This window comes from Cimex lectularius, unplaced genomic scaffold, assembly GCF_000648675.2.
Source record: "Cimex lectularius strain Harlan isolate CLEC.00 unplaced genomic scaffold, Clec_2.1 scaffold67, whole genome shotgun sequence".
Classification (NCBI taxonomy): Eukaryota; Metazoa; Arthropoda; class Insecta; order Hemiptera; family Cimicidae; genus Cimex; species Cimex lectularius.
In genome coordinates, this window is record NW_019392738.1 from 474,412 (window position 1) to 485,327 (window position 10,916).

Sequence of the window (10,916 nt, forward strand, 5' to 3'; positions counted from 1 at the left end):
CTCAAAATGTTTTTTTCAAATGTCATTGTGAAAGAACGATTGACTAAATAGTAGCCCCATAATTAAAAAATTCTTGTTAGTGGAATTCTAAGAATTTTTTGTTTTAATATATACTTTTAAAAAACCTCAAATAACTTTACAATTTAAAATAAACTTACTAAGAAAGTAAAAGGAGTAAGAAAATAAAAGTAGTTAAAATAAACTTATGATATTAGATAATGTGGCTGCTATTTTGAATATCGCAATTTCTCAATGAATACAAGATTCATTGAAATTTTTTTCAAAAATAACTTTGACAAACTTTTCAAAATGAAATAATTCAAACCTAGGTGATTAATTTATTTTTAATGTGCAATGTTTTTTTTCTTTTGTTCCTTACAGTGCCTACGTTTACTCAGCTAATTTTATTTTTCTAAACAAAAAACTTATAAAGTGAATTTTTTTTTCCTAAACAAAGTGCGTGTTGTGGGAGTGGGGGGGTAGTTATGGTTTTACCGAAAAGGGAATCGGGTCTACTGTTGTGGGAGGGATGGGGGTGGTAATGTCAAACCAAGTGAATTCACAGTGAGAAATTTATGTGCAAGGTGTAAATTTGTTTTGATAAATATGTTTTTTTTTTTGTAAAATGAAGGACGACCCAGTTTATGCTCTGCATATAATTAATATCTATAATTTATTGATGAATTTAGTTATATAGTGGAGCATAATGCAAATTGTACCAAGACTAAATTTTTATTTCTTCTATTTATAAATAATTATTGTTTAATTTGTCATTCGTTTCCCATTCTTTTATATTTGTACCATTTTATTTTGTTATTACACTTAATTTATTAATGTTACTAACACTTCAATTTATCAATTGTGATATGTACTATTTATTTGAAAACATTTAAACAATTTTCAAATAACTTTTCTAAGTCAATATTATCCAAATTGATTATTTTAAATTTTTCATTTTCAAAATGTTCAGATTTTTATTTTCCTTACTAATTTAAAGTTTAAAAAATTATTAGAATAATATAAATTTGTATTATAAAAAAGCCTTTCTATTTTTGTATTACACAAATTTTATAAAATTTTACATTGAAAAAGAATTTAACATTCTTACTAGATAATTATACAAAATAAATTAATAATTATTTTATTAGTTTTGTTTATTTATGGTTTCTTTCAATTGACACTTATTAATAATTGTTATATCACTCCTATGAAGGCACATTATTACATTACACGTTATTATTATTGGTGATGTGTTATGTTGTGCTTTTAATTAAAATTAATTGACAATAAATTTACTTAAAAATTTTTGTAATGTACGATCTATAAAATATTATGTTGCTTTTATTTGGTAAGTATAGAAGCTATTTCTATATTATTTCATCTATATACTATATAACTATTTTTTCATTAGAAATTTGTTTTTAAGGATTATTTTATTTTATATATATATAATTAACAATAATATTTAATTTTTATTATATTTATTTAAATTTTTTATTTTATTGTTAATTATATATATGAAGACATTTTTTTTTAAATATATTTTATCACTCATTAATATTTGTTTTACATTATTTATTACATGTCTAATAGGGAATTGCGTGTTCTAAAATGTTTGGCACTCAAGAACAGTGATTTTTTTTGTTACTTCGGTTGTTAAAAATCCCCTGCTAAAAATTTCATTTTTACATTTTAAAAAAACCTTAATTTTTTCTCTCAAATATCAATGCCTAAAAGTTGTTTCCTTTTTAAAAAAATGAATAATAATAAAAAGTCAACCCTCCCTTGCATACCTAACAATAGATTTATCTTTTACCTTTTATGGTGCTTAGGTTGCTCGTAAGTTGGCCATGGTTGAAGCCGATCTTGAAAGAGCTGAAGAGCGTGCCGAATCCGGTGAATCGTAAGAGATTTTGAGAAAATCCTCTTGTTTTTGTCCCGACCCCTAAATTTTTTTTTTACCACACTAGTTGCGTGTTTTGACACCCTGCTTTTTAAACCTGTGAATGATTTTTTTTAAAGAATGACATTTTTTGAATTTTCTTGAGTACTTTAATTTTTTTTGCCTTGAGTGCTGTTTTTAATTTTTCGTTTTTTTATTTTTAGTTTTTTAATTAATTTATTTTTTATTGCTTTTTAAAATACTACCTAGCTTGTTATTGCATGTTTTTTTTACTCCTGTCATTACTAGGTTGCTAGAAAGCTGGTCATGATGGAACAGGACCTCGAGCGTGCGGAAGAGCGGGCTGAACAAAGTGACCTGTGAGTTTGAAAAGTTTAAAGAATTCTGTAATAAAATCACAGTTTTAAATTGTTTAAATTTAGAAAGTGGGGGTTAAATAATTTTTAGGTTTTTTTCTCTTCTCAGGGTGATAAATTAAACAATGGAAGAAAGGAAATATCATAATATTCATTTTTTGAAACGAGCTATTTAATGAAAATGGTCACTTGGAATAATATCAATACTGTTGAATTTTTAATGTTCTTTGCCCAAAAAATTTAAAATAACATTTGAAAGTTGTGTCATTTTTTTATATTTGAGAATTACTACTTTATCAATTACCTTTTTAAAGATTAACATTTAAGGTTTTCAGCTGAGATAAAAAAGTCAATGGCATGAGCGGGATTCGAACCCACGATCTTCGGCTTGATACGCTGCTGCTCTACCACTTGAGCTATCGTGACCTCGATCCACTCAGACATCAACCTCCCATCTCAGCCACACCTTTTGAATTTTCCCTCCTTTTTGCCATTTTCGAATTCTGCTCGTGCCATTTACTTTTTTTATCTCTGCTGAAAACCTTAATTAATTGTAATATATTAATTGGTCAAGCGGACCATGAAATAGTGAATTAACATTTAAGTTTAATTTGAACAATAGGATTTAAATCTCATTTATAAAAGAAGTGCAATTTTGGTCAATAATGGAATAAGTGCATATTCTTTACGTCGAACAGAATTTGTACAAATGATTAAATCAACAAGGAAATCGTTTTCTTTTATATAACTTCAGATCTCTGAAGTTCAGATTAGTGAGAGAGCACTGTACACCGAATTTCATCAAATATGGGCATAATGAAAATAATTTAGTACAAAAACTACAGTCCTGAAAAGTTTTGCTTTTTGACTTATTCAGTTTTGCCCCTGAGGGTTTCAGCACTTAACGGTTAAACTATTCACTTTAGGACGGAGTATATAATTTAAATTATGCTTTTCAAGTCGTTTGCTTGTTTTTACACAATTATTATTTCTCCTTGTATTTCTTGTTAACATTGAAACATTTGCACTCGTTTTTGCTTGCCCTTTTTAGTTATTTTGCACGAGATTCATAACTGATGACTGTTAAAACCTTAATTTATAATTAGAACAATTATTTATTTTTTTAAGTAACATTTTTATTTTTATTTCCAAGTTATACCCATTTATGACAACATTGATATAAATTCTCTTGTTTTTAGGAAAATAGTAGAACTTGAGGAGGAACTCCGTGTCGTCGGTAACAACTTAAAATCCCTTGAAGTTTCTGAGGAAAAGGTAGGCCTTGTATTTATCCTAACATATATTTATTTATACACAAATATAAAATGTAAGAATATGAAGAAAAAAAAAAAAGAAAGAAAGTTGATAAAAAAAAGTAAAATTTAAATATTCCCACTGAGAACATATTAATTCGACAGGCCAACCAACGTGAGGAAGAGTACAAGAACCAAATTAAGACCCTCACTAACCGTCTCAAGGAGGTATAGATTGTGTGCCCCCCCCCCTTACCAATGGTTTTTTGTTACTAAAGCTATACTCACTACACTTGAGACGGATTTATCACTAATGGCAATTTTTGTATGTTGTGTTTGTTTTTCACTAACTGGTTTTCTAAAACAGGCAACCCAAAGAGAAGAATCTTTCGAAGAACAAGTGAAGGCCCTTTCTTCTCAACTTAAAGAGGTAAAATAATAGAATTTAGATATATAAAAAATGTACAATCTGTATTATAAAGATTAATACATAAAAAAGTACCTTATCTATCTAAAATATATATTAATTATTTGATAAAAAAATATGTAATATAGTTTATAACTATATTAATAAAATCAGCACTCCAAAGTTTTTCATATTCACGTGCAGACAGTAAGTACTGTTTGATGTGTTGTTTGCGCAAAAATCTAACAGCCTAATTTTAATATTAATTTTAAGTACTTTGAAAGTTTGTACTAAAACATTGTTGTTTTTGATTGATATATTTGTTTTGAGTGAAATTTACATCGCTGAAAGACTAAAAGTTAATTAACTTTTTACTATAATCTTTCCAGTCTTTTGGTAACATTATTATTCATTTTAATCTAGGCTGAAGTCAGAGCTGAATTCGCTGAGCGTGCAGTACAGAAATTGCAGAAGGAGGTTGACAGGCTTGAGGGTAAGACTTTTTTTACACAATTTCTTAAACACAAGAAAATATCTTTTAAAAAAATCAAAATTATTTCAGTTATTTCAAATTTAGACTTGCATTAATTAGAAATATTAATCCATATATGTATTTAGTAGTCATAATTCAACTTATTATTTAAATTAATTATACTTTTAATTTAAGGTCTTGGTTTAGATGAAAAAGCTAGTGTCATGAGCAGAATTTGAACCCACGACGTTCGGGTTCGAATCCCGCTTGTGACCCTAGCTTTTTCATCTCTAATTAGACAAATTAATTAATTTAAGTAATTGGAAATTTAGTTTAAATATTAGCTTTTTTTATATATATTATTTTAAATTAGCATGAATTTCTCATTTTCTATTTATTTAGTATGTATATTATATATATTTTTTTATTGTATCGTAAGTAATTCAGAGCACAATATTGGCTTGCTTGTTTTTACAGTAATATTAGTTTTCTTAGTTGGTTTTTGATTAACTTATTTAGTTATGGCTATTCTACAGAGTTAAATTATTATAATTTGTTTGGTTTGAGCATGACCTAAGTGTTGTTTTTTGTGTTTTTTTTTATATGTTTTCTTCAAATTTCGACGCCCGGCATTTTTATAAACATTGTATAAAATCGCAACAGACGACCTCGTAATGGAAAAGGAGAAGAACAAATTGCTTCAGGAGGAGATGGAAGCGACGCTTCATGACATACAAAACATGTAAACAAAACAAACAAACGAATTCCTTTCCTGTCCGACCTTAGCCAAACTCCTCCACATAATATTCCTTAACCTCCTTGCCACTCATACTCATGTCTTCCTTGTATACTACTCGCAACAAATATACCATCGCACAACCCTTAACTGTGCCATTGCATAACCCAATAAAGGTTTGATTGCACCTATTATTTTTTTTAACTGATTTTATTTTTTCAATTTTATTTCATTCTTTTTTCTATCTTATTTTGGAACATCACTTTTCATCGAATCACTTGATATTTCCAAATTGAACTTCTCTTCTTGGATGAAAACTGAGTTCCATTATAACTGAAGTTTATAAAAAATTTAATTGTCTTTAATATTTTATACATTTTTGAGGAAATAATGTTAGATGAAATAACCTTTGAGACATTAATTTGTGTAGAGAATCTGTTCCTAATGTATTTCAATATAGAAAAATTGGTCCAAATTTGTAATTAAAATAATTATACAAAAGAAACATAGTGTATAATACCCATAGTAAATTTAGAATGGAAAGATTCGTCTTTGAACTAAAATGTTCATATTTTAACATATTTTGTATTTAAAAATAATTTTTTTTTAAATCTTATTAACTATTTAAATTACAGTTTGTAACTTAAATTTTGTTAATATAAAAAAATTCTCGCTAAAATGCCAAATTATTATTTACACATTTGTTCCTCATTAATTCATTTAAATGAAATTTAAGTAAGTTCAACTTTACTTGAATAAACCAGCTTCTACCTTTTAATATGCCTTCAGTTGAAAACATCACAACTAACACATTTCAAACAATTTTCCTTTAATCTTCTCTGCATGCACTCCTCTTAACTTTTTCTAACTCTGTTTCTATACTATAATATTATTATTTTTTTCTTTTGGTTAGAAATTTAATTTATGCTGTAGACCAGTTTAAGGGATTAATTATTTGTTATGTAGTGCAGATAGAATGCGGCGTTAAGTTTTTATAAAGTTCTATTTCATAATTGAATGGGGAAATTTATATTATTTCCCTAATTAATCTTTTTTTTTATAAGTGTCAACTGTAATTGCCTTTCTGGGATAAGTTAATTTTATTGGACTTCAGTGAAACCTCGGATAAAGAACTGTGCTTTGTTTAACTGTTTTTGAAAATATATCCACGCACTTTATGCACCAACTGATTTTCTTCTTTTTTTTCTCATAAAAACTCTGATTTTTGTATATTTTTCCCTTTTGAAATGTTAAAAAAAAATGATTCATACACAACAATCCAAATAGCATATTGAAGGGTTCCTGGACGGATGGACCTTAGAGTACTCCCACCATTCACCAAAAGCCAAGTTTTGCCCAATGGCGCTCTGAGTTCGCCTGACATGTGTTAAGTGCTAACTTTTCCGGATGCTAAAATGCTTTTTCTTGCCTCAGACTGCCGCTTTCAAATGTCAGCCTACTCTTGTTACGCTAATATACCTTGGTTAGCGTCCATTTTTTAGCACTTTTGAGCCAGTTCGGTTGATGATCTTCGACTACTTACAAGTTCACTTGTTTCCTTTTATTTAGAAGGATGATATGTGTTGAGTGTAAGCAATGACTTAGGGGGGCCGCGGTAGCCGAGTGGTCATGGTAGCGTCAGACTCTTGGCTAGTAGATCCCGCGGTCATGGGTTCGATCCCCACCGTTGCCTCTGGACTTTTTCTGAGGCCTTAGGGGACCGGTGGCCGCAATTGAAAGAAATTGACACGGCACTCATCAATGGAAGGGGTGGGATCGGATCTCAGCGACCCTGAATTTGGTCCCAACCCCCTTCAAAAATGAGTTTCTTCGATGGAAGAACACTCGCACAACAGGGGCTCAAGTTCACATTTGTGTTGCGAGACCTCCCCCAAAATATGGAGCCAGGGATAAAGTACAATAAGCTGGACAGCTCAGCTGCAGTGCTCAGGAAGGAACTCCTCCAGTCCCTGGTATCGTGGAAAAAAAAAAAAAGCGATGACTTGCAAGATGTGGATGTCGTCCTTACGCCTTTGTCCATCTTAGGCTATACTCTGTTCAAGAATACCAAAAACAGTAAAATTTGAGATTTCAAATGGACCTGACAAAAATACCTAAATTCCTTTTTTTCATAACCATGGTAAAAAATTTTACGCCTCCACTGTAGTGATACCAGGACTGTTTCCTTACCAAGAGGTTTCACTGTTCACATTTAAAAAAACATAAATAAAAAATTTGTTTGGTTTTTTAAAGTCATTGTATTCGGGATGTTCTCTTGAATTTTTACTGGTCTACTTATTTTATTTTATTATTATTTTTTTAAATCGTTTTTCTCTCCTGTTTTTCATCCTAAGAACCTGCTTTCCATCTTCACCACATTTATTTTATTTTACAGATGAAATGGTCATGGAAAAGGAAAAATTCAGAGACATTGGAGATGGCTTGGATCTGGCCTTTGTAGAAATTTATGGCATCTAAAACAGTCCCCCCCCCCAAACAATTCTTTTATAAAAACTTAATTTTATAAATGTGAGAATGTTCTCACTTTGATTAAAAATACTTCCTTACTTTCCTCTTCCCATGTTCACATAAGTACAGTGTACACATGTGCCATCAGCCATAAAAAAATTTTAGTCGTCTTATTTATTTATCATTATCTTTTTGTTACTACATATTAAATATTGCACTAAAAAGACAAGATATTAATTATGAATGTAGTTATTTAAAATTAAATTTTTCTTGTCATTAGGCACTTTTTATAGATTTTTTTGTGACTTAAATCACAAATTTATGTTTTGAAGTTGTGGCGTTATCAACACATAAACTAGCTTTACCACTTTTTATTTTTATTTTAACTAATGAAATGTTCAGTAACTTGAACTTGGCTTGTGTTGTAACTTTATATTTACTAACATTGCTTTAGTTCCATAAAATATATACTATTTATATATTTTGTTTTTTAAATTAGCAAAGCAAAATTTATATTTTATTTTTACTTTGTATATTTTGCAATATAAGCATATTTGCTTTTGTGGATTTTCTTTTAGTTGTGAGAATGTGTGAGTGAAAGGCTATTTAAAATACAAATGCTACTTTTCTACTATAGAAGATAGCCGAAGTAACAATAATACTAACTAATGGTGCAAAATAACTTTTTTTATTAAAAATTTAAATAATTAAAAGGAAATAGATTTATTTTCATTTGTATATTCTTGAGTATTAACTTACATAATTTATTGTAAAAAATAAAATAAAATAAACTATGGATTAGTTTTTTATAATTTTGTTGGTACATATTTTTTTGTTGTTAAATGTTTATGTAGTTTAATAATTTTTTGGGTTTATTTATATTTTTAAAAATACTTTTCTTTGATTATCACAGCATTACCCAATTTTTCACCTTTTGTCAATTTATTTTTGCTTTTAACTTTGTGTATATTTATTTTTCTACCCTTTTTTGGTGGGGTCGTTGAGTTCAAGTTAGGTATAAATTTTATTACTGCTATGTTAAATAATCATATTATATCAAAAGGCCAATAAAAAATGCTACCAATGGTTGGTAATTAAATTTTTTTTTTGTTTTCCTTTTTTTCTGCTTACTAATACAATATTAATAATGAACTGGATATACAAATCACATTGATAACTGAATGATCTGGTTGTTTTTACTATTTAAAACATAATAAAACGTGTGAAATGCAGTTTGAAATATTTTTTTCTGCTTTTCAAAATGAAATAATCATTTAAAAATGATTATTAACATCAGTTGTGCTCTGAACTGCGAAGAGACGACGACATCAGAACGTTTCAATAGTGTGGTATAAATAGAGCTTCAATTTCCTTACCTTCTTCTCACCTTTTGGTTTTTTTTTTCTCTTTCATCGAACTTTTAGACGAACTCGTCCAAGAGAAGGAGAAATACAAGTACATCTGCGACGACCTCGACCAGACCTTCACAGAGTTGGTTGGTTAAAAAAGAACGTTTTTTACATCCTGTCGGACCGTTTGAAGATTCACCTATTTACAAAAAAAAAAAAAATTTCCGATTATACAAGAGCAACATTTTATTTATTGGGAGAATATGTGAACGCCTTCTAACTGTAACATTTGAATGAAAAACACGAGTCGCTACTTCAAATTATTAAATAGAAAATATTTATTTATTGACCTATACTAATGTTAAACTGTATATATTATTTTTTAATGATTAATACTATACAGTCAATTATCATAGTGACTCGATAATTGTAAACATCACCGAATAAAACAAATTGTTTAACAAATTATTGTACGCACATTTGCTTTTGTAGCTTTTCTTTTTATTCCTTCCTTCACTTTTTCTTTACTATTTTTATTTTTATTTCTGTAAATAGAGTTTTGTACATTAGTCGCATGACCATTTCCTGTCTGCATGTTAACAGGTACAGTATTAAATTTTGAATGCACAGTTATTACTAGCTGTATGTATATATTCTTTGCTATTAGTTTATAGAGATTGAAATGTATTTATTTATATTTTAATTATAGACTCCAAAGACTGATGAAAATTTACAGGGTGTCTCCTAAGCCTTATTTGGGTGATTCCTAAATTAAGATTTTTGTCTTGGAAATTTCTTTATGTGTTTAATCATATTCAAGGTGATTCCGCCTGTAAAGTTGTAAAAATTGAAAAGTTATAATGGCATTGCAAACAAAAATGGTCATAAAATAAGTCCGCAGTCTTTTTTGATGTTGAATTCAATGATAATTTCAGGTATTTTTAAACATTTTCATATCATTATAAATAAATTCACTATTTTTCGTGGTCCGTTTGACCAATTAATATAATTTAATTAATTAAGGTGTTTAGTTGAGATAAAAAGTCAGTCACGTGCGGGATTCGAACCCACGACCTTCGGCTTGATACGCTGCTACTCTACCACTTGAGCTATCATGACATCGATCCACTCAGGCACTAATTTCCTTCCTTTTTGCCATTTTTCAAATGTGTAATCTATTTGATTCTCAGCGACAAATGAAATGGCCACGGACAGCTTTAGTGTACTTCATTTTAATTAATTAAATTCACTATTTTTCATGGTCCACTTGACCAATTAATATCTTTCAATTAATTAAGGTTTTTAGTTGAGATAAAAATTCAATAAGGTGGGGGTTGAGGTGGGAAGTTAGTGCCCAAGTGGATCGAAATCACGAAAGCTCAAGTGGTAGAGTAGCGGCTTATCAAGCCGAAGATCGTGGGTTCGAATCCCGCTCGTGACACTGACTTTTTATCTCAACTAAAAACCTTAATTAATTGAATTATATAAAATGTTCCACTATTCGCTTTCATTTAACGAGTTCCAGCCTTTAAAAATGGGATTCTTTTGTATAAAAAAAAACTTGTCCAACTAAATACGAGAATGTTGCAAAATGGCATCTCGGGTTAACATAAGGCGAAACGTTTTGCAACCTAGAGGTGAAACTAGGTGAGCATCAGTTTGTGCAAGACATGCCGTTTATAAATCACCAACTGCTGCAACAGCGTTTGGTATGGTAAAGAAGGATACTACAAAGAAGGGTTTGCACTCCCCAGGCACTGCAGCCTTCTGGCTTATTGTACCTTCCTAGCTCCTTAGTTCAGTGCATTAGACTGAATCCTTCTCATTAGAAGTATTTGGTCATTGACTGTCGCTGCTACAATTTCATTTCCAAAGTTTTTTCGTATGTTAGGTTGAATCTCCATTGAGCTGTTGCTTTGCATTCGAAACTGAAATGGGTGCCTGTTTCCTCCTCCTCATTACATAATCTACA

General features: G+C 29.4%; 1 protein-coding gene across 30 annotated transcripts in view; it reads left to right on the top strand.

Annotated features, from left to right (window-relative positions):
• Positions 1–9,421, top strand: part of LOC106667961 (tropomyosin) — a 59,291-nt gene extending 49,870 nt beyond the window's left edge. For 5 of the 30 annotated variants that reach the window (XM_014396371.2, XM_014396324.2, XM_024227052.1 and 2 more), the window contains 6 exons: positions 2,192–2,262; positions 3,459–3,534; positions 3,678–3,740; positions 4,342–4,411; positions 5,054–5,132; positions 7,522–8,244. In XM_014396371.2, the coding sequence (XP_014251857.1) occupies positions 2,192–2,262; positions 3,459–3,534; positions 3,678–3,740; positions 4,342–4,411; positions 5,054–5,132; positions 7,522–7,525 (363 nt within the window). In that variant the 3' untranslated portion in view covers positions 7,526–8,244. Of the gene's footprint in view, positions 1–381; positions 577–1,832; positions 1,904–2,191; positions 2,263–3,458; positions 3,535–3,677; positions 3,741–3,879; positions 3,943–4,341; positions 4,412–5,053; positions 5,303–7,521; positions 8,245–9,019 lie in introns of those variants that run through there. The other 25 variants (XR_001340693.2, XR_001340690.2, XR_002910322.1 and 22 more) reach the window with 12 other exon arrangements.
• The last annotated feature ends 1,495 nt before the right edge of the window (positions 9,422–10,916 follow it).